The 24,614-nt window shown below is 41.1% G+C and overlaps 2 protein-coding genes across 2 annotated transcripts; one reads left to right on the top strand and one right to left on the bottom strand.

Annotated features, from left to right (window-relative positions):
* Nucleotides 1-772: 772 nt before the first annotated feature.
* On the top strand, nucleotides 773-14,886 carry fbxo46 (F-box protein 46). Its single transcript, XM_014470809.2, has 3 exons — nucleotides 773-1,198; nucleotides 9,127-9,730; nucleotides 11,081-14,886. Exons 2-3 carry the CDS (start codon nucleotides 9,251-9,253, stop codon nucleotides 12,878-12,880), a joined length of 2,280 nt encoding a protein of 759 aa, XP_014326295.1. The 5' UTR covers nucleotides 773-1,198; nucleotides 9,127-9,250; the 3' UTR covers nucleotides 12,881-14,886.
* A 979-nt stretch (nucleotides 14,887-15,865) lies between these two features.
* Nucleotides 15,866-24,178, bottom strand: LOC102218546 (sodium/glucose cotransporter 2). Its single transcript, XM_005804531.2, has 15 exons — nucleotides 23,857-24,178; nucleotides 23,683-23,754; nucleotides 23,110-23,214; nucleotides 22,599-22,658; nucleotides 22,412-22,516; nucleotides 22,230-22,335; nucleotides 21,262-21,342; nucleotides 20,743-20,972; nucleotides 19,701-19,836; nucleotides 18,905-19,012; nucleotides 17,790-17,940; nucleotides 16,763-16,931; nucleotides 16,465-16,680; nucleotides 16,256-16,391; nucleotides 15,866-16,184 (listed from the first exon to the last, which is right to left on the bottom strand). Exons 1-15 carry the CDS (start codon nucleotides 23,953-23,955, stop codon nucleotides 15,970-15,972), a joined length of 1,989 nt encoding a protein of 662 aa, XP_005804588.1. The 5' UTR covers nucleotides 23,956-24,178; the 3' UTR covers nucleotides 15,866-15,969.
* Nucleotides 24,179-24,614: the final 436 nt, after the last annotated feature.

The following is a 24,614-nucleotide window of genomic DNA, read 5'->3' as shown; positions in this document are numbered from 1 at the left end:
TTAAATAAAGTTATGGATTGCTTCAGAATCAGTTTGGATCCAAAACAATCAGGTGTTTGCTACAAAGCTAGTGAATAGGATGAATTTCATTTCTCAGCTTTGCAGTAAAATTAAAGAAACATCATCAACAACAACAGGGCCTTTTCATCAGGAAAAAAATAAAGTTTTGGAATAAAATCTGACATAAAATTTGTGGATCTTAAGAGTTTTGTGCACAAAAGATGTCCACTATAATCTGATACAATTGGAAAACTTTAATAAGATAGACTGAGTTACTATTACTCAGTCTATAGTAACAGACCTTTTCTTCTTCTTCTGCAGAAGAAGAAAAGGTGATTTATTTTTTATTTAAAGTGCTCCAATAAAGTATCAAGTAAATAACTGTGGAGACTTAACAATGCAAGTCACTGCAGCTTTTTTAAATTTAACCTAACAGATTTGTTTATCTTTCAGTTAAATTGTGCAGGATTTATTACTGGTTGAAACGTTTTTTAGTCACACAAACCCGTATTTTTAACATATTGTTGATGAAACAATAAAAAGAAGTCTAATAAACATGTTTGTCACTCTAATAACGTGTGAATTTTGTGGAGAATGAACATACGCCATGTTATGTTAGTGTGGCTTTCAGTTTTCCCACCTGTTTTTGACACAGTGACCTTTAGATGCTGGGGTGTCACAGTGTGGCCGGTGTGGAGTCCGTGGGGCAGTGGAGAGGGAGGGCGCTGGGCATACACCATATATGGGCACACCACCGACTCTGCACTGCTATTGGCTGATGGACTTATGCAGCTGCTTGTCAACAAGATGGCCTTCCTCCTCTCGCCGTTTTAACACAGATTATTTTGGTATCCCCGAGAACATACTGTGAAAGCCTGTGACACTTCTAGATAGACAGCGGGAGAGAGATTGCTGGGAGACCTGGTTGGGCGTACGGTCAAGTGGATTCTCTTCAGGGAACTGACAGCCTGAAATGCTGCGATAGGGGCTAGTATTAAGCAAGGTTGATAAAACAGAAAGTAGCTGTGGGCTAATGTCGACGTTAGCCTGCTAGCTGGTTAGCCTAGCTACGTGGACTCGGATAGTCAACTCGTGTCACCTGTATTAGACTAGTTTGGTTGGAAGAAAACACGGCTAACAAGGACTTGTCACCGACCTTCTGCTCATCGCGGGGTTTCCGTGGAGAACAACCTAACAGGTATTTCTACTCCCACAGCATAAATTAAAGTCTTTTTTTTAATCGTTGCTTGCTAGCAGAGCAAAGCTCTGTTATAATATTCTGCAGGTAAGTTCTGTTGTCCAGTTAGCTAGCTCGTTAGCTCAGAGGGGTTTGTTTTTCTATAACTTCTTCTTAGTCTGTACCGAAGTGAATAGTCGTTTTAAAAAGGCAGACTTGAACAGATGTGTGTTAGTTAAATACTGTAGTTCTCTAGTTTTTGTTTGACTTCTGGTCGGCTGGGTATTTATGTCCCAGCGACGCTCTGCTAGCTCACTGCTTAAATAGCTGGTAGTTGGTTAAAGACATTTAAATTTAATGTTGGGTAAACATAATCTCATTTGGCTTTGTTTTGCTCGTCTTTGGTATTGTTGTCCCATCTCTCCTCATAATTGTCACGTCAGATGTAGACGTTGTTTCAACTTGTTTTCAATATATTTTGGAAAGTTGACACATTTACCCAAAGAAATGCTTTTAGTGAGCTGCGGGCCTTCGCTTTTGACTAGGAAACTTTAGTCACAGCGAGGAGAACAATCTGACATTTTTTGTGCATTGACCTTTTTAACGTTCTCCTGTCACGATGTGTGGTTCTCTCGAAGATAGCAACTGCGATCCAATCTTTAGTGTTGTACATGTTGGTTAAGATCTTGAAGAGGTCTTCTGTAATCAAACGGCTATTCAGGTGCTTTTTACTGCAAGTTAAAACTGCTCACCAGACATTCTGTAATACTTGGATTCTGAATAGATCACTCATAGAACAACACCCATCTGGTCAGTTCTTTCTCTTTTTTGCTGTGAATAATCGAGATAAAAACCTGCCCTCCCAATCTTCCAAGCCCACATGCCTCAAGTGACATCACATTATCCCCAACCATAATTTATTTATGGTTTTAACAAAATTCCACTTTCTTTTGTGTTTGTTTACATTCTGTACAGTTGTCGTATGCCTGAATTTGGCAATAAAAAGACATGAAAACGGTTTATGAATTAGCCTGAAATTACTGACAATAAAGGGTTGGTCAGAACTTCTGACTCAGCTGCTGTTAACCTGAAATGTCTGCTTGTCATCAGAGTCGTAGTCATTTCATTTGATAGCAGAATGAAGGTGGGAGAGGAGAAAAATCCCATTACTCAACAGTAATAAAACGAGTTGTTTAACTAAGATAAAGTATTATGATTAAAGACTGCATGCAGTTCAACTGTGCTGCCAAACCATATTGTGATTTAATATGAAATAATCTCAGTTTGACATTTATTCACTTTCTGAATGGCAAATGTACATAGAAAACAATCGGACGATATAATTCTTGACAGAATACAAAGGACTTCGCATCAATTAGATGCAAAGTCTCTTTGCCTCTTTGTCCATCATGACTTTGGGTTCATCAGTCAGAAATGGTGTCCATTGTACTTGCATGTTTCAGAATGGAAGTGGCCGACGTGATGATTTTATGTTCTTAAAACTTAGAAAATGTTGACAAACTGCCAAAAGAAGGAAGTCGTAAAATTATTTCCAGAAATATTCTATGGAGTTCCGGTTTATGCTGTTGTTCAAGTGCAAAAGTTTCATTCATTTAACAGAGAAATAAAATCACATATAGAAAGTATCTTTTAATATATGAATATATGTTGTTGTCAAACGATGTTAAACACTGATGATCGGCCTATTCTGGGAAACAGACTAATACTCAGCTGTGTTTTATGATAAATTGTAGTTGTACTAAGAGATTGTTTTCTACCCAAATGCTTACTTACATAAATGAATGTATACTTTCAAGAAAATCAGTTTCTGTCCCAGTATTTAACCTTATTGCTTCATTAGTGTAGGTGTGTTTGGACGCAGCCCTCTCTCTGAGTGATTTGATGTTGTTTATTCAGACGGTGCGTGACTGAAGCTCTTTTCTGTGTCACTGTGCTGACACAGAAGTGTTGGTGGAGGTCTTATTGAGGTTTGTGATTATATTTCTGAACAAACATGCTGCCACTCACTCACACACCCAGTCAGAGATGGCCGTGCAGGCTGGCGGTCACTCAGGTGTCGTCCGTCGCATGATCCTGATCTGACTGCTGGAGCGACGCGCTCCACTCTATTGTTCTGTCACCGGTGTGCTAAACAAACGGCCTGTTGGCCGTCTGTTACACTGTCGTCAAAGACACACAGGCAGAGGGAAACTTTTGTAAAGTTTTTTGTAATCATGCCAGCATGATTGGTGCTTTTATGGCTGCGGTCCGCACATTGACATGAATGAAATGCTTCAGAGCGTGACCGTCTAACAGACACAACTGAGAGTTATTCTTCAGCTTGTTTTCTTTTTTCACCATTTGGTTCTTATTAACTCGAAACGCCCTAAAATTATGACCTCACATCTTGAATTGTGATATCAAACATTTAGAAATGATTGCTTGAATTCTTTATCCAACCTGCCAAGTTTTATAGGTGTTTAACAAGGATATAGTTGTCTGAACACACCCACCCAGCCAAGTGTAAATAAGGAGAGGGTCATTAAAGGAAGCGATGGTGTGTGTCCAGAGAAAAACACAAGCCAGAAAAAAATAAAATAAAAAAATTCCATGTTTCTAATGTTTGTTTTTGAATAGGTGAAAACTGATTCTTTCTTCTAATCTTTGCATGACTGAAACTGTATGTAGATCCGGACCACCAGTCTGAGATTGACTGCATAATCAATTTTGAGTTAGGAAAAATATGTTGTTTTAGGATCTAAACACTGGAAACTTGATTTAAATTAATATTCGGCAAAGCTGTTACAATTGATCTTTTCTAAATCGTTTATTGTATTGCTGGGGAAATTTCTGGAAACTTGATATCAAAGATGCTAACAGTTTAACATCTTTGAAAATGTTGAAAGTTTAACAAAAAGCGGGCTTTCACTGTTCAGACAGTAGAACCTGTTATTTTAATATTTGTGTTTTTGTGTCATCTGAAGGTTTCTGATGGTTAGAAGGAAGCTCCTTTGTGTGTCGTGGCTATTTTGCAATCAGAAGCTCCTTCTCAGTCTTCAGGACAGTAGAGGAATGTTGTACTCTGTATTATTGATTAACTTTACTGACGTAACTTAGATAACAAATATCTTCTCTCTGATCCAATTAACACATCCCGTTTGAGGTGAATACACACTGTTAAGTTTGATTTGACCTTTTATGGATCTCTACTCGTAAACCAGCCCCAAACCTTACTGAATAACATGCCTCTGCATTTTGGGCTTTCCTGGTTAACAAGTCAGCAAAGTTGGCAGACTGCATGCTTCCATGTGTTGGTGTGTGGAACGAGTTAATTGCTGGAATTGTGCAGAAAAATCTTGACAGTCTGTCAGACAGGTTGGGTTTCTAACGATTAAGTCTGCAGAGTCGCTGTGGTGCCACTGGCTGCTGCTGAGCTTGGACAGGATTTGATGGATTAGGTTGTTGCAGATTGCTTAATTCAAACCCAGAGTCTTATTTGCAGAGATTCGTTTGAGGAGTAAACGATGCATAAAATACATGTGTAAATGTGCCTCATCTGTTAGTTGGATTTAACTTTAAATTGTGTGAAATATTAAAGACAAAAGATAAATATCCTTTCAGCTGTCTGGGTTTGAGGCACACGGCATAAAATGTCACAATCCCTTTTCAGAACTTGGACACATTTAGAAGAAACTTTCCTCATTTAATAAAGTCTATATGTCAGATTTGGGCCAGTATTAGATTTTCACACTACAACCTACAGTAGAAATTTCATGGTTTAAAAGTATCACAGTATGTTTTGCAAATGTTGCACATATGTATGACATGATCTAATTACTTTTTCCTACTGTGTTAAATTAATAGCATATTCATTATTACATTTTAACATTTTAGCACTTGGATTTTAAGAAAATACTGTATTATAGAATAAACTTTGACTTAATTGAAAAAGTACTACCTACACCTGATATTGTCTGGTAATAATTTGTCTGAACAATCCTGCAGTTGGCTGCTGTACCATAATAAAAATGATAGGTGGCGCACTTTGAGTGCTTGTTTTGCCCAACTGGAAGTATTTCTAAGCAGCCATATTAGTTTATGCTGCGTTCCATTTATCTTGGATTTAGGTTTGATCAGATCTGAGGTAACATCGTTCTATTTAAGTTGGAATTGTAAAAGAGGAACTTTCTGTAAGAGGATTATTGTACCTCTTATATTCATCATTTTACTTTCTAGAACCACAATGTTACAAAAATCATGTAACATCGATTTTTAGATGCACTCTTACATGTGTAAAATAAACAAGTATCCACCACATCTTGTTGCTATTTGAGCGAGGAGGGGCCATAATGACATAAAAATGTGACCTTACAAGTCGTAAGGAGGTAGTCAGAGTTGCTCCCTGTTTTATAGTGGGGAAATCCGACTTTGGAGGGCGTTCCAGTTGATTTTTCCAATTAGGAATATAATTTCCAAGTTCAGAGAGCAACTGGATCTAATCAGCCGGCTGACCAGCAGTATGTAGGAACACGATTCTTCCTGCTGTCTGGAGCAAAATGGCTGCTTTGACTCTGTTGTTAATTAAAACAAACTTTAAACCATTAGAACTGTTAGCGGTTACTTTTTAAAAACCTGAGTATATCTTGATGCCAGTAGACAGCCTATGCTTATTTATAATGATGAGAATTAATATTCTGTACTGTCGGCAGGCATTTCAATTTCTGTGGTTTCTTATATTGTGCTTGCAGTCAAAGTGTTGCCTTTCATTCTTAAACATTTATGTTGCCAGGTGACATTTAATTGAAACTAAAGTATTCTGTAATCCTAAATCTTTTAGAATTTTTGGCTTTTAGACTGTTGTACCCCTATTTAGTCATGTTTCTCTTACAGCAGAGAGAAGGTTTTGAACCTTTTTCTCATTGAAAAGCACATTATTTAATTTAAGAGGAAGTTCCAATGTTTAAACAGAATATGGTTTGATTCTCTGCCAGATTCCTTTAATTTCATGTTGTCATCGAGATAATATCTCATCTCCCAATACTGCCAAGTTTCCAGAAAAGCAAAAGCCAATACTTTTCTTCTGGCTCTCTTTCATGATAAGGGCAACATATTGCATAAATATGTGGTAATCATGGTGGATAAGAAAGAGTTAAAGAATGAAACTAGTTATGACTAGTCCAATCCCTGAAGAAAATGCAGTAAAAAAAAAGCCTCTTCGCTACAGTATAATCTGTCTACTCTTAGATGAGTTGTTGCTGTGTGATTATAGAGGAAGCATTTATACTGCTACACCACACTGTGTGGGAGGTGTTTGTTTTTTGCGCCTCTCTGAGCCAATCCATTAGTCCAACTGTATAACGCACCACCCATGCAGTGTGTTACACAGAAAAGAACAAGTGACCCTTTCGGATACGTGTCAAATGAGCTCTAAAATGGGCCAAACAGGCGGCTCAAGTTTCCTCCTGAATAAGAAAATCGTGAATTAAATTGCCCAGCTGATCAACTTTTCAATTAGAGCAAGACTGTCTGAATGTTTTCCTCATTTTGAGACTCTTCACAGCATTGTATTGAGTCAGTGTTGAAGAATAAAACTTTTTTTTCCTCTCCATTTACCTTAAGACTAAACTGTAAAAGTTTCCTCATGAATAATGAATCCTTGTTCAGAGGAAGCAGTTAATACAAAAGGAAAGTTTCAGATCCAACAGAGCTAATAGAATTCATTGATCTTGTTGGTTCCAGGTTTTCACTATATTAGGAAATCTCTCTCTCCCATTACACTTCCAACTCTGTATATTAGGCATATTGGGCACTAAAATCTGTCAGAACTGGGTGTTCAATACAGTGAGACTAACAGGTAGGGATGGGGTTATATCTTGTTGTGAAAATCTTGTTATCGTAATGACAAAAAAAATTCGGAATATCTGAAACCCCCAAAACTGACAGTATTGCCAGCTGCAGAGTCACCTTTTCTATTTCTCCACTGTTGATTACAAAAGAGCTTCAATAAATCTGTGAAAATGATTAAATGCAGGTGCATCTTTAAAAAAAAAATTGCATTTTTTAAAGATGGAAATGCCAATTATTTACATAACTGAAGCCCATTTTGATATATTTTTTTTATTTTTCTTAGGAGCTGTGTGTGTGTTTGTTGGGCTTTGACTGCAGTCAACAATCTAAACAGGCTCTTTACAGCTCCTGATCATCTAAAACAGGGGTCTCAAACTCCAGTCCTCGAGGGCCGCAGACCTACAGTTTTTAGATGTGCCACAGGTGCAAGACACTGGAATGAAATGGCTTAATTGCCTCCTCCTTGTGTGGCTCAGTTCTCCAGAGTCTTGCTAATGACCTAATTATTCTATTCAGGTGTGGTGCAGCAGAGGCACATCTAAAGGTTGCAGGACTGCAGCCCTCAAGGACTGGAGTTTGAGACCCCTGATCTAAAAGGTGCCTGGCCATGTCAAAGATTTACTGCCCCCCATGCCTCTGATCACCCTCTTCAGCATTTTAAAGCAGCTCAAACTAAAAATATTCATATCAGTGGGATTTAAGGCCATGTAGGCATGCAATAACTTGTCAGTTCACTGTCATGAATGGAGTAAATGTTTTGATTTTACAACATTTGTAAAGAAGGTATGAAAACTACAGTGGCAGAATATGGATCAGATGAGGCTCCACAGAGAAACAGGAGTTAACTAGTTAACCTCATTTACTTTTCCAGTGAACTCACAGTAATATGACCTCCTTTGCCAAGGATATTGGAGAACACCAACAATAACTTAACCTCATTTGGAAAAATTCAACTCCTTAAAGCAAACTACATATTTTTAAAATCTAATATTTGTTAATGTGTCAAATGTTTGTTTTTTTTAAAGTAAAATTGATCCAGATTTGGCTTTAATTACATAAATGGTAACTTTGAACTGTATTGTTTTTATTTTTAAGAGTTGCGGAGCATCTTGGGGCAAATAAAGTAAGTGCAAACACTTTACCAGTGGGTCAGGCGCGTTGCTTCGTCTGTCCCCAAGTATGCTGGCCCGTCCCTGGCATACCCTGCAGCCGCCCTTGCTACAGAAGCAAATGATGTTGGGTGAACAGAAAAGCTCCCCCTCGTTGTTCTGTAGTATAGCCAGCGAGGAAGAGGTGAGGATAGCAACAACAGTTTCACTCCCATCTCCCCCTTGCCGCTGCTTTCTAAAAATAGGTCCAGCATATGCCTGGATGCTCCTCCCTGTGTTGCCTCTTATTAAGTCAAGTCCTGTTTGAAATGCTGAGATGCAGAGAGAGGGTGAGGAGGATCCATTTGGTGCTTTTGTGCTCTATCGTTCATCCCTTTCATCTTGAAATCCGAAATGCAATCCCTTTAATTTAATCTGGAGACCTTGGAGTGGGGGAGATGGTCTTGTTGCAAAGAAGTGAATGCAACTACTGATTAAATTTGGCCAAAGTCTGAAGCAGAGGATTTGTGACTGGTGTCTATAAGAGTGTGATGCTGTCTTTTCTAAACACTAGTGGTTGTAATGGGGCTTGCAATGCTTTCAGACTGTTTGATTACTTGAGGGCGACTATTCAGTAGAGCCTCGATTAGTTATTGATAATCTAATTTAATCCCTCTGCGGATGAGCTTTGTTAATCTGCACTTTTAAATAGATAAAATGTGTAGTTTTATCTCAATCATTTCTGTCACTCCATTCCTTCTTGTATTTAAGGGTGTCTATGCATCCTTATGAAGTCTTTAAAAAACGCCCTAATTTGTAGATGCACTATATCAATATTTAATATTTTGTGGTTTGTTTTTAATTTTATTTTTTGTATTTTTTATTCAATTTTTAATTCATACAGGTCTTGAATTTCATGCATAATGCTTTTAAAATGGTCTTAAGTCTTTAATACGAGTTGGTGGACCCTGCAGAAACCATGATTTTAACCTTTTTTCTGTTTTCTTGATGCAGGTTTTATGCCCGGTGTTGGTCTTGGTGCCAGTCTGGTGGCAACGGGAACAGAGACGAACGATGAGCGCTCCTGGTGTTTGCTGGCCAGCATAGATGCAGATATGCCACGGTGGTCCTCATCCTGATGGACCGAGACACCTTCTCCCACATCCGGCTGTGGTGCCCTCGCCCCTTCGGCACCTACTCCCAGAACAAAGCTCGGAGTCCAGGCTCGGGGGGCAACAGTGGAGGAGCCAGTGGGGCAGGTTCCCCCTCGGTCTGCAAGGCTGAGCTCTCGCAAGGTGCCAGGAGAACGCCAGAAGAAAGTGAAGATGTAGGGATGATTGTTGTGGGTAAAGAGGGGAAGGAGGAGGAGGAGGATGTGGGGTCAGAGAACACGCCACCTGAACCTGAGCTTGAATCTGGCGCCATTACACAAACCCAGGCCTCTCAGCCTCCTCCTGCTCCACCCTCGCCACCAACTACAGGGTCTCAGATGCAAGATGGGCGTGTGCTGTTGGACACTTGGTATGTTATCAAACCAGGGAACACGAAGGAGAAGATTGCCTTTTTTGTTGCACACCAGTTCAGTGGAGCAGGCCAGCCCAGACCGAGTGCCATGAAGGTGAGAACTTAACAGAGGGGTATATGTCTCTCTTTTACAATTTGAGTATTCCTTTAGTTCAGGTACAATATCAGAGTATTCTAAAAAGTTTGTATCTAAGGTTACTTTAATCGAGCTCTAGTTTGTTTGCTAGAAAGTCTGATTTGTCTGGGGAGATGTGAATATGCAACTCTTATATGGACCTAAAAAAGCTAACTCTGGTCCGCCTAAAAACCTAGGTCTCAGTTTTGAACCCTGATGTTGTTTGACTGCATATGTGAATACCAAGAGAACCAGAGGCCGCTTCATAAGCAGGAAGTGGATTATAGTGCAAGGCATTCTAGGTAAAGGCAACCAAAACAAATATGTGTCTAGTGCTAATGGGAGATATGGCTTGTAGTCACTTATCAAAGACAAGAGAAATCCTACTACTAAACTCTACCACTCAATTTTTTTCCTATATTTCATAAAGAAGTAAGTTACAGCCATGTCTTCTTCAGAGATTTTCATGTTGTTTCCTTCAGTGGTCCTTGGTGTAGTGCCACCACAGGTGAGGAGAACAGGTTTTCCAGTGTCTAGTTCATTTGAAACAGTGTAGTGTGAAAGCGAACCGGACCAGCTGAAAATCTCAGACATTGCAATTTTGATCTCCTATGGAACAGTCATCGAGTCATTGACTTGCATCATGCACCTCTCCTGGACGAGCATGTAGCGACGTGCTGGACAATCACTTGCATTGAGTCGTTGACTTTACAGTAATTTATCATACTGAGCATCATTGTAGTAACATTGAAGAGGAATAGCTGTTTATCAGGAAGAAACCTCTAGCAGATCGAGGATCAGTACCAGTGGCCATTTGCCACAGCCGAAAGACAGAGCAGAATGCACTAAAAGAAACAGAACTGATGTAGGATTATGTTCTATGTTAATGAAAGTCAAAGGTTAATAGCAGAAAAGGGACAACGATTAGTTGATGATAGCATTATTTCAGCTTGTGCCCTCCTCCAGGAAGGTACCAAAGTAAAACAGAATGCCAGATCAGGAGTAACTTCTGTGGAGAGAAAAACATAAAATAAAACATTAATGTGCAAATTTAGTCTCTGCATCTTGAAATCACACAGGACTGCTTTTATTTCACAGACTACATGCATTCAAATACATTTGACTATATCTGGATGGCTTTTCACCATCTGATGTATGAGTGACTAAGGTCAAACGGTTGAGGGGTTGTCGTTCAATGTCATTACGATGTACAGTATATGGACAGTACTGTAGCTAATCATCACCATCACACTATCTAGCATTATCAGAATGTTACATAGCTATAAAATTGTGTGTGGCCTCTAATTAAATCAATTTCTGTTTCCACAGGTTAAAGGTAACTGGGCAACAGATTGCAGTAAAGCCAAAAGACGAAGGCGGTGCTCATCCTACGACCCTCCAACGCGCTCCCAAGCGCCGACTCCTGACACCTCCATAGGACCTCCAAGTCCCGATGAGCTACCATTAGGTGTGAATGAGACAGATCTGCTTTCTGTGGCTGAGATGGTTGCCTTGGTGGAACAGAGGACCGCCATGGCCCTTCAGGGCATTGTGGCAGTTCATGGAAACCAGCACCACCACCAGTCGCTTACCACCACTCATAGTCAGGGCTTCCCCCACAACCAACATACTCTACTCCAAGGTACAGTTTCCGACCCTTCTCCCATGCTGTTTGAATCAAACAGCTCAGACAGTCAAGCCTCTAGCGAATCCCAAAAGCCATCATCTCCAATCCAGACAGATCAGGAATTTGAGGAGGAGCAGGAGTCGTGCCGGGTGGCTCAGGCCATCGCACACTTTGAATCTCAGACCCTTGAGAATCGCCTCCATCTGGGTTCTGGATCTGGAGTACCCTCAAATAATCAAAGCGGAGATGGGGAGCTCAGAAGAGGGGACACTGTAACACCACCTCCACCACCCAACCACACCCATGGGGAGGTGAGGATAGCTTTCAGAGTGTCAAATATGGACCCTCGCTCACAACTGGAGCCAGCTGGCCGGTCCCGCTGTATGTTCATGAGTTGTGGTGGGGGGAGTAACCAGGCAGCTGCCAGGGCCAAAGAGAAAATCACCTGTGACTTGTACCAGCTCGTCAGTCCATCTTCAAGAGATCCCAGTAGTCTGCTGCTTGCCGCCACAGCTTCCACCCCCAAACCAGACGGAGATCTTCATCAAGACAATCTGTCCTGCGGCACCCCGGACCCCAACCAGGAGCTCTCCACGGGGGAGAAGAAAGGGGGCGTCGGGAGGGAACGAGTGACCGGGTTCCATGTGGAGGTTGTGGTGACGGGTGCTGTGGACCAGTGTGTCTTCTACGGCAAGGACAGCACAGAGAATGTGCAGGAGGAAACGGTGTGTTTCGCAATGCCTACAGCGGTAGGAGGTGGTGGTGGTGTTGGCAGCTCAACTGACCCATCATCAGATGATCCCCCTCCTGGACAGCTCTTTTTCCTTCAGTCCCCTAGGGGACCAGAGGACGATGTAACTGCAAAGACATCTGGCAGCGGGGCAGGAATGTGCTCTTTGGACTGCGCCAACAACAACAGTCCTGGCACAGGGGTGACAGTGGGCTCAGTGGAGCGGGCGACACGCCCAGACTCCCCTGGTGTCGGGGAGGACTGCTCTGACCCTTCGCTGTGTCGCCTTTACCGCCACGTGTCCCACGACTTCCTGGAGATCCGGTTTCAGATCCAGCGGCTCCTCGAGCCGAGACAGTACATGTTGCTGCTCCCCGACCACATCATGGTGAACATCTTCAGCTACCTACCCACTCGCTCTCTGGCGGCCCTTAAGTGCACCTGCCACTACTTTAAGGCGCTGATCGAAACCTACGGGGTGCGTGCGGTGGACTCGCGCTGGAACCAGGACCCCCTCTACAGAGACGACCCCTGCAAACAGTGCAAGCGTCAGTATGAGCGCGGGGACGTTTCTTTGTGCCGCTGGCACCCCAAACCTTACCACCATGACCTGCCTTACGGACGTTCCTACTGGATGTGCTGCCGGCGTACAGACAAGGACACTCCGGGTTGCCGGGTTGGGCTCCATGACAACAACTGGGTGCAGCAGCCTGCCGACGGCTCGCAGCCTATCCGCACCAAGAGGGAAGAACGGAGGGAGGAAGCCAGGTAGAGGGTGCAAACAAAGTCTCATCTCATTGCATACCTCCTCCCGTCTCTCCATCACTGGTCAGAGAACTGGGGTACAGAGAGGGCAACGGGGGAGGAATCAGCACTCCAAGACTGTTTGCTTGTCTCCTTCTTTCTGTCAATAGAGAGAGGTTGAGATCTGAAGAAGGAAGAGAAGCATCACACTCCTTGCCTTTTTTTTTCTCTTTCCAACTGCTCCAGAATCCTTCTCTCCCCCCTAGAGTGGCTAATAAAAGTTTGTACAGCAGGGTTGGGGTCCTCTCCTGCTGCTGTCAGTCTTGTCTCTGAGGGGGTTCTGTTTAAATATGCACATGGATGTTGCAGTAGGCGATTTTATGTGAAAACGTTGCAGTGTTTTGGATTGAGATTAGCATTCATAAAGTGACGTATAGAAATGTAATGCCCACCAGCGTGCTTTCAGCTCCCAACACGTGTCCCGCGTTGTTTTGCCCCAAGCATCCATGTTTAGCTGTACAGACGGGCTTCAAGAGACATGTAAAATCTTTCAGTGCAGAATGTTTCGAGTTATTACAGAAATGTGATTGTATAAAGCAAACTTGATTCTTTTTTTCCGGTTGTACAAGATGCCATTTGTAGCTGTCCTGCACCATGCATTTCTCTGTTCTGAATGTGCTCTAATAGTGTATTAAGTTGATTAGTCCCCTGCTGATGCTGCTGAACTTACTGCTCGTCACTGATGCTCATTCTGAGTCCAGTTCTGGATGGGCCCCCAACCCCCCCCCCCCCCCCCCCCGAGCCCAGGTCTCAGAGAGCCGCCCAGTTGTTGTTACGGAGCGGACCCTGACCTTGCTGACCAGCCATAAATGGGAGCCACTGTCTGGTTTACAGAGAATTATGGGAGACAGACTTGAATGGGATTTAAAAAGAGAAACTAGATGTCACTTTGGAAAGGCCTGATGTCACTTTGTATGGTTTGATTGATTGTTTTTGCTTGTTTTGCCATTTTTTTGTTTTTGTTTGGTTGTTTTTATTGGGTTTTTGTGTCTGAATGTTTGCTGTTGTATTTGCTTTTATTCATGAGGACTGTGTTCTTCGTGTATCAGACTGTCATCCTACTGAAGTTTTCTCTTTTTTTAAAAATATGCCATCTTTATTTTAAATATGCCCTTCTTTTATCCTTCCCTCCACCTCAACAGAGCCATCATTCATACTTTGACGTGTGTTCAACTATCCACCACAAACACCAGAAACTCTCTATACCAGTTTCCAGCCTTAAAAGCCCCCCTACCTCTTACCCCACCCTTCTGGAGATCGAGGCATCAGATGCCTGATGATCAGAACACAACAAAAGTTGCACAGTTTTCCAATGCTTCACACACTCCATCCAGCTCCACTGGGTCCACTTAAATTATTGCGCGTACAAGAACAGTGCCTGGTGATGGCTCTGACTTTTCAATATTGGGGGAGGGGGCAATAAAAAAATGGAATCTATTTATCTTTGCCTTCTCCTCCTTTGCTTTTAATTCCCCTCCCCACCCCTGCAAGCTGACAGACTGGACATTGAAGAACTGATGTGATGAATGATGCTGAAACTCTGCATGGAGATAGGAAGATGGTTGGGTAGTCATGGGAGAACTCTGTAGGTTGCAGATGTGTACAATGCTAATGGGAAATATCTGCTTAAATAAAACAGAAGTGATGATTAAAACTGGAAATCCGAACCACTACCTGGTATGTCTGCTTTTTATACGCTGATCCACATTGCTCGTTTTCTAAATTGTGATGGGCGGGTGCAGCAAGGTGGTTTCAAGCCACTTACAGCTCACATTGATTTCTTGTAAACCAAAGTTTTAATGTGTGGGATAAACTTTATTAATGCATTTATGAGCTACTTAAACTTTCTCTCCTTCACACCTTTAGGAATGACTGATTGGATCAGAGTGTAACCAGATGCTGTAATGGCATTTGTATCTGATAACGGGTTCTGTTAAATCTGATCATTAAAGCTGCAGGGATGAAATTTCTGTACCTCTGAAACTGTAGTAAGTTTGTGAACTTTTCCCTGTGCTATTTCTAAGATTTTACATATAATAGCAACACAAAGTTGTATAAATAATCTGAAGTGCTTATATTCAGGTCCCATAACCCATTACATTGTAGAACCAGTCTTTTTGAGGTACATCTCTTTCACTTTTATGTAGACAACTGTTTCTTCATTGTGCTTTATGAAATGGTTCATGTTTAGTCCAATTGGATGTAGAGACTGAGACAATCAGATTAGGTCTGGACTTTGACTGGGCCATTTTAACCCCTGAGTAAAATTTGATCTAAACCAGATCTGGAACCTTTACAACCTAAGGAACTGTTTTGACCTTCAATCCCTACAGAGTTTGCCAAATTTTCTTTCATCACCTTTCTCTCCTCAGAGGCACCAGTGAGGCTTCTTACCCGTCTAATATTCTCCTTTGTTGGCATTAGGTATTATAGGTATCAGAGTAACGACTATCGCATACAAATATGTACGTTCCACTTTTCAGATTATTTTTTAAATAAAAAACATAAACCTTGAAGGATTTTTTTTTACTCTTTACAATTAAACTATAGACCGAATATTTTTATATATTCAGTTTTCTGTTCACAATCCATTTCTAAAGAAGCAGTACACAATCCAAAGTATTTGGACATGCACTAAATGATCATCCTTCACTTTAATGCATAAGCACATTTTTCTCATTACTTTTATACATGTATTGATACCATAAAGTTTTAGTACAAACATTAAAAATGATAGCTTCCACAATAGTAGATGTAACATGCTGGTGTTAAAGCCAGAGCAGGTTACTTTAAAGCAATAAAACCCTAAATGCCTTATTTATTGTGAAATTATACATTAAGTGACAATTTATATATATTTGTTGTGAAGTGTATTTTTTTGTTAACATCTGACCTTGCTTCCAAGAATTTCAAAGAGCTCACTCTGGTGCAATAACAAAACACTGCCAGCAGATGGCGACAAGGTTTTATTTGAAGATTTACTCCAGTTCTGTAATCGGCAGCAGATGCGATCACACTGCAGCTACAACACCTTCCGCTCGGAACAAAATGACTCAGTCAAGCAAAGTATCCCCACATAAAAACTGCAACAGCCATCATGACCAGAGCGTTGGAGTCCACGGTGTTCTTCCACACTGCTTTCTCACTGATGTCGGGCATCTGAGGCTCTAGATCCTCGGCTGCTTCCTCATCCTGAACCTGTTGGTCTTCATTAAGTCCACAGAATCCACCAACCAGGCGACAGAGTCCAGACTTTTTATCGTGTTCAGTTTCTAAAAGAAATAATGTATGTTTGTAGTTGATTTTTTTTTGTCTGTCTTTGTGTTACTTCCTTATTGCCCACCTGTAACTACATTAGCCTTCTCTCTCATCCTCTCCTTCGCCTCCTTGCGGGCTCTTCTGGCTCTTTCTTCTTGCTCCCAGTCCAGATCCTCCCTCTCCTCTTTAGAGTGACGTAGACTGAATACCAGGCGATGGAGCTGAAAGAAACAAAAGATTTTGACCTCTAGTTGTTTTTTGCAGTCTGACCCGTCCTTTTAATCTCTTACTTACATGTTTATCCTCAATGGGCTCTGTGCAGAAGCTGACCAGAAGCACCAGCACTGATGTGCAGGTAAACAGGATGATGGCAAAGTGTAAGTAGTGGATGCCACACACCAGGAAAGGGCATTGAGAGGGGAAAATACAGCTGCCGGTACCAAACCAGAATTCGGGCAACATCCGACACAGACCCATCGCCAGACCACCAATCAGGCCCCAGAAAGCTCCCTGCAGGTTCATGGGAGAAAAAACCCAACAATGTGTTTAAAGAGTATGAGCTGAAATAAATTAATAGAGTATCCCTTCTTACTGTTTCATTGACCCGTTTGACAAAAACAGCCAGCAGGAAGACGGAGGCAATGGGTGGAGACAGATAGCTGGAGACTGACTGGATGTAGTCAAACAGCTGACCGCTCTGCGCTGCCTGAACAACGGGGATCCAGCAGATGCTGATGGCCACGATACACAGAACCCAGACACTGAAGAGCAGAGGAACAGCATAAAGTTGTATGGATATAGGGCCCTGCAATCGTATTTATAACCATAAGGTTGTTTTTTTTTTTCACAATTTGTACATTCATGTGTCTGTGTTCCTTAATGTTACACCACATCCTCAAGTCAATGCTCTGTAGAGCCATAGAGTTACAGCTGCAAGGAGTCTGGATGCTTTTCATTAACTCTGGCCAGTTTCCTTGTCCCATGATGCTGCCACCACCATGTTTCATCTTGCACATCATGCAGAGTGTTTTCATCACAGTGAGCATTTTGCATTAAAAAATTTCAGTTTTGTTATCATCATTGAAAGCCAGGCATCGTTGGAAATTCCAGATCACTCAGGTCTTCTGTTTCTAATCTACTCTGCATTCCCACAATGAAACATTTAAAAACAGCATTCAGTTTTTATTCTCCACTCATCTGAAACAAACTTTGAGACCCTGCAAAACAGATGAAGCACTTTTAAATCAAAGCTAAAAACACACCTGTTAAGAGTTGCCTTTGATTCATAACACCTGGAGCATTGATCAATATATTTGCTGTATATTTTCTTGATGACTGATGAAGAAATTTGACAAAATTTCATGTGTATTACTGCTTCATATTTGCTTGCTGTATTATGTTTTATGGTGTTAAGCACTTTGACTTGCTTTGCTGCTGAAGTATGGTGTACAAATAAAATCGACTTGACTTTTAAGTTTACAATTATGTTTTAATTGGTTAGTCTATGACCTCAAATCTTAAGCATCTTAAGTGCGTGTTCCCTAAATGGAAAACTTAAAGGCACAACTTTGCAAGGCACTGTAACTGGGCTGCTGTTGTTAGTACTATGATCCATTTACCGGCCTACAACGATGAGCTCCCGCTCGGTGGCCTGTGGTCTGATGCGGGTCCAAATGTCCATGGTGAACAGAGTGCTGCTGCTGTTAAAGATGGACGCCAAAGAAGACATGAGAGCTGCCAGCATGACAGCCAGCATCAGCCCTCGCAGACCTGGACAGAGACAGATGAACATTCAGCGTGAAACTTAAAAACGAAAACCTGGTGAGAATTTACAACCTGAAGTTTGAACACAGTCACTGGAGCATAAAGGTCCTGGTTATTTCTGATGCGTTAAAGAATGTTCAACATGTGCAACTTTATAAAAACAAGTGCTGCACTCAAACTTTATTGTGGATTGTCTTAAACATGTATCACTGTTTTACAGTGACGCTGGAGTTCCAGCAGTTTCCATTTCAGGCTCCCTGGCTTCCTGTTCTAGAACATCCTCACTAATTGCTTTACATGTGACAGTTTGGGTCAGATAATGAATTGAATTGGACAGTAGATGTAGATAAGAGATAGATAGATAGATAGATAGATAGATAGATAGATAGATAGATAGATAGATAGATAGATAGATAGATAGATAGATAGATAGATAGATAGATAGATAGATAGATAGATAGATAGATAGATAGATAGATAGATAGATAGATAGATAGATAGATAGATAGATAGATAGATAGATAGATAGATAGATAGATAGATAGATCTTTATTGTCATTGTCACAAGGACAACAAAATTTAAAATGTGTGGGGAAACTACTCAAACATCCCGGACCTGGCTGATCTAGAGAAGATTTGTGTGGAGGTGTGTGCAAACCTGGTGAAAAACTACAGGAAATGATTGACCTCTGTAATTGCAAACAAAGGCTACTGTACCAAATATTGATATTGATTTTCACAGGTGTTCACATACTTAATTGCAGCAGTAGCACACAAATAAATTCTTTTAAAAAATCATACATTGTGATTTCCAGATTCTTTATTAGATTATGAAAATTTCAGACCCCTCCACGACTTCTAAGTGGGAGAACTTGCAAAGTCACAGGGTGTTCAAATACTTATTTTCCTCACTGTAACATCCTTACAAAAGATTAGTGTATGTAATCTTCCAATCTGTATTTATTCTTACCACTGGGCATGACTGTAACCACCAGTTTAGGATAAGCTATGTTAGAGCAGCCCACTTCGGTTCCACAGACCTCCTTACAAATTTCTGGGACCACACAGCCAACCTCATCTACAAAGAGACAGAAACATGATTAGATTTATGCTTTATGTCTATAGCTAAGATGAAGTCATGTGTTTCATCAGCAAACTAAAGATGTTTTATGGGACACTGACTGTAAACCTTTATTTCACCAAGCAAATCCCCCTGAGATTAAAAATCTCTTTTACAAGAGAATCTTGGTAGAGACTGGCAGCTTAATGTAAGTTTAACGCCATCATAAATAAGTTAGTAAACAGATTCCTCAAGTAAAACATTTACAGACAAATGATAACTTCTTAAAATCACCCAGAGCAGCCTTAAAACCAAGGAGTGCCAACAGCACCTTCAGCTTCATGTTCTTCTGGAACCGCTTCCAAGAAGACAAAGCACATTTAAATTAAGACTGTATACAAAACAAAAGCGGCCCAGAACTGAGCCCTGAGGAACTCCATCATGTACATGGAGACCTGTTGGTCAGATGGTTGTCAAACCAATGAAGAGTTTGTTCAGACAAGCCAATTGTGTGAACCCTCCTAATAAAACCTTATGATTAACTGTACAGATAAAATAAAACTCCTAACTGGGAGTATTTTTATTTTCTCATCCCCTCAAAAAATAAAGTCTGGCCCCAAGGACTAGTTTAGAGTCAGATTTTATAGGCTGAATCCATTCAGACAGGTTTTTAGGGGTCTAGCGATCATTTGCTTTGGCGACTTACTTGGGTAGAGGATCCTGCTGATCATGCCGGGGAAGACCATGAGGAACATGGGAAGCAGTTTGAGGTAGCCACACACAATGCAGCCAGCCTTCACATGGGTGAGACTACGAGCTGCCAGGCACCTCTGGACAATCACCTGGAGATGAGAACAAGCATGGACAAACACGGAATCCACTGATGGCTTTGTTACTGGGAAGTGAGAGAATAGGAGGAAAACAATTTCCAAAAGATATTTATGAATAAAAATTCATTAAGATCAGATGCTGAACATAAATTTAAACATAAACATAAAGTCTTTCCTCATGGTTTCCCCCCAAAACTTGCTAAGCTCGCTGGTTGGGCCACTAGGTCATTCATTCAGCTGCGTGCTGTGTTTTGGAGTTAAAAAATGTTTACAGTTGACAGGAAATTTGAAAATATCGCTTGATAATTATGTGTTGTTGGAAGATTAATGCTTGAATACAGACTATTAAGTCTTAAAAAATGCAAACATTTAAAAAAACTAAAATAAATAAGCAATGCTTAACCTGGTGGGGGCCCAAGTGAAGCCTGGTGGCCGGCCAGGCTTAGAATACACTGGGGGAAACCTTGGTGGTTTAGATGGACGTTCAGAATACACAGCACCACCTCTGTTGAAAACCAAACATCACGGCAAACCTCCCAAGGTGGAGAGTAGATGGGGTTTTTTTCATGCCTTTTTGCTGCCACAGTTATCTGTGGTTATATTTTACAGTCTGTTCAGGATCAGATTACTTTAAAGTTTAACCACTCTGATCTGTAAAACCTAAGATCTAACAGAGGATGTAGGGGTTTTTTGTTCGCACATGACTAATTACCCTTAAGTGCTCATCCCTGAACTAATACATTTCACTGCCCTTTGCCCAAATCTTAAATCCAACAAATGTTTAACAGCAGAATGTGCTGCAGTGCATGAAGCCCCTCAGGATGCATCATTACTGCCTTTCCCTTCCATCTCTGGTTGTGCACATAGAGTTCGAAGAGACTTGGTTTGTTTCAGTTCAGCTCACATGGTGTTGCTCACCTGATCAGAGCACCAGTACCAGATCCCCCCTATCGTCATCCCAAACACCACTCCAGGCCAGGGAAGGTCCCCCACAGTCGCGTCCCTCAGCAGGCTGAAGGAGTCCTGTCTCGGGATGTAGCACTGGGAGGAGATGTTATAGCGCTGGGTGTCCAGGGAGGAGGAGTTACTCGGAATGGCAGAGTAGTATTTGGTAAGCAGGGCGCTGTAGCCGCCAATTTCAGCAAAGGCTGAAAATGACAGGTGGGGGAAGAGAATCCCAGAAAAGCCATCTTGGTGTCAGTTTGATTACAGACTTCCTGTGGTTGTTGCTCTCTTGCAGTGTCAGGCTGTCCTAACTGAAAGTGTGAATCATCTGCTTAATCAGAGCAAACTGTTGATCGCCACTTTGCAAACATTCCTGTGTTTGTCTTCATTCTAAACCAGGATGCATTTTTTACACTATGAACAATGTATTCACCTTCTTATTTGCAGAAACCAGAAAGAACACAGATGAGACCCAGGAATGTTTGTACTCACAGAAGCCGGTAAGGACGAAAGCTCCAGCGATGATGACAAACGTCTGAAAAGTGTCTGTGTACATTAGAGCTGCGAGGCCACCTGGGAACCATGCATAATAAAAAAAAAAAAATAGAAAATTACAGAGACTTAAAGATGTAGATGATAAAATGTTGAAGCCGTTTGTTATCAGACAGTCAACAAAATGCAAGAAGTATGCACAGTTCTTTTTATATTTAAATTATATTTAGAAAGCCATAAAACTTACTTATTTTTTTATTAAACTCACACCAAAATTGTTTTAATAATCCAATCTTTAATTTGAGCTCATTTATTTATTGGTGGTAAAAAACAACAACCCCAGAAACAATAAATAATAACTTTTAACAAAACCAGAGATATCAGAATGGTAAAGACGGTTAAAACATCTTCAAAGCTCGTTATTAGAGAATTGCAGCAAATGGTGGCATCTCTGGGTCCGTAACAACGATTGGATGTTGTCATACCAACCAGTAATTTGGGAGTGATGAGTAAAATGAATGAATCCCACTGTTAAGTATGATGGTATTTTTACAGCAAAATCAAGTAGCTATGTTATCTTCATATGTTATAAAAAAGCTGCGTAGATCAAACATAACTTAAAAGAAAGTTGACTTTGCAATTTGACGCCTTGAAAATGGCCTCTGTCTCTTTAAGAAGCTCCTGCTCTTTCCGTCAGAATGCAGTGTATGATGAGGTGATATGTAACTCCACCAGGTGAATCGCTGCCACTGGAGAATCAGGGATTCTTCAAACATGCATGATAGAATCAAAGCAACTCTCCAGGTATGTTTGTGATGAGGGAACAGTATTATAATATGAATTTTGCATAATACCTGTCCCTCTGAGGATTGTTTTTTCTACAATTCGCAGTGTGAGATAATGTCGCTGAAAGATTTCACACATCTCTTCTAGGGGAAGAATAAACTGAAACCATACTGCTATATTACCTGTGACAGTGTACAAGGCTGTGATTAACAGAAGCGCGATGACAGACACATAAATATTCCAGCCTAACGCCTGCTGGATAAACACAGCTCCAGAAAACATATCCACCTGGAGGGACGAAACAGATGGATCAGAATAAGCATCGCAATATGTGGAGTTTTATTCACCGGACAGCTTGACTCACTGAGATTTTGGTGAAAATGTAAAGGAAGAGAGAGATAACGGACAGGTAGAGGCTGATCCTGGCCCCGCCGAACCTCTTCTTCAGGTACTGAGGCATCGTGATCACCTATGAGGGAATTTCAGCCCATCACAGCAGTGAACGGCGGGGTCATTCTGAGCAAATGAAGAGCACAGACTGAACGTCTTACCCCGGCCGTGAGGTAGACGGGTACGAACAGCCAGCCCAGCAGCAACACGATGAACAGAGCCTGATATAATAAAGCACAAAATAATATGTAACTCCAACTCACATGACTCTGCTGTATTGGCTTCACCAAGCAAAGAAACTCTGATGATTGTTAGGATTTTATGTGATAGATCAAAACTAAGTAGGGTATCAATAAATGAAAAGAAAATGATTCGTGACTTTCTATATTTTCTGTAAATAAAAGGTCCCTGTCAAAGCGGAAAGCAAACAAATTCACACATACACGCATGATGATGGTTTAAACCAACATAATATGTTTGTTTTGTTTTTTTCCCGCCTTTTCAATGAACAGTTTTACACTAATTTGTGTTGGTAAATCACACAAAATCCCAATAAAAAAAGATTACTCCAAAGTGTTTTATTGACAAAATGTGAAAACATTTCAGAGGTGTGAAGACATTTTTAATCTGCATGTTGTGCAACATCAGCATGTTTTCAGCTACGCTGCTTACGTTCCACTCGAAGCCTCCCACAGCGATGCCCCCCGCTGCCCCGGTTCCTGCCAGGCCCACAAAATGACCGCTCCCAATGTTACTGGCAAACAGGGACGCACCAACCTGCAACACAAACGCACTCAGCGCCGCTAAGATTCATGGGAGTGCAATAAGACAAAGGTAGGAACGAAATCTTTTCTTTTAGGAAAATAATTCAAATGTATACTTCAAATAATTCTATGTTCATAAACAGTCTAAAATACCACAAATTTTGTTTTCACAGAACTTATCCTGAACAAAATACACGGACGTTTCTGTGGCAACCCCCCCCCCCAAAAAAAAACCCAGACATTTCACACAAAAGGCAACATCTAAAAATAGAAATCAGTTTGTGCAACTTGGTGAAAACAACTATTATTAGCATTCATAAAGAAACCTCGAGATATTCTCCTTTTGTATCACAAAATTGGACACCTTTCACTAAAATCATCCCTCAGCACTTCTGTGCTGCAATTCTTCATTATTTTTCTAACAAACCAGCTCATATTACTTTTGATCGAAGGTCAAGGTCCTGTTGCCTTCTAGACTCACCGACCACCAAGCCATGGACCGTCCTGCCAGGAAATATCCTCCCACCGTCCCACGATTGGTCCGAAGCATGGACTAAAGCACACAGAGAGGTCAAGAGTTTTCATGCTTATACTCACTTTATAAATTTCTTCCCTAACTTCTTAATTATCAGGCACAAAGTCTGGAAAAACTCACCCAAACGCCGACACCGATGACCATCAGGAAGTATCCAACGATGACAGCAATGTCGGCGGGATTGTTGATGGTCACGTTTCCTGATGAGGGTTCCGCCATCGCTCCTTTGAGTCAAACCTGAAACTTTTCTCAGTTCTCACATCTGCAGCTTCAAGTGAAGCCTGCTGGGTTTCAGGCACATTGATGTAATGGAAAAGCTGGGTAGGACGGTTCAGGTTGGTCAGTTTAACTGGGAACTTTGATCAGATGGGATAATATGCAGATTCAGCAGTTTGCTTATTAGAGTAATTATTAACACCAAGCCATGAAAAAAAGTCAACAGGCAATCTGTTGTTTTTGGATACTTTTTATAGCTCTCTTAACTTTTTATGTCACATCAGCTCCTTTCCGTTGCCCACTGGTAGAAAATAAAGGTGAAAGGTGGGCGGTTTTATTTTTGCTTTGATAGCCATTTTACCAACATTGACTTGCCTCAATGCCCATTTCCTCTTCTAGTCATCAAGAAATTCTGTTTGTTTTTACACAAAGTAGGCTTGTCTTTTAATTGGATAATGCCGCTGCTTTTAAATGAAAGCTATCAAGAAGCTGTTTGGATCATAAATACTATGTAGACCAGATGCTTACTAAGAACACAAAGTGCTGGGGAAAAGTTTCCATACTTGTGACCATGGATGTTATATCTGGTTTATGCTTTTAAAATGTATGACTGCATTTGCCCCTTTCTTGATGTCTTCGGTATTTGCGCGGTTGTGTCGCAC

Source organism: Xiphophorus maculatus, chromosome 18 (assembly GCF_002775205.1).
Source record: "Xiphophorus maculatus strain JP 163 A chromosome 18, X_maculatus-5.0-male, whole genome shotgun sequence".
NCBI lineage: Eukaryota > Metazoa > Chordata > Actinopteri > Cyprinodontiformes > Poeciliidae > Xiphophorus > Xiphophorus maculatus.
The sequence above is the reverse complement of the archived record's forward strand: the minus strand, read 5'-3'. Positions and strand labels throughout refer to the sequence as shown.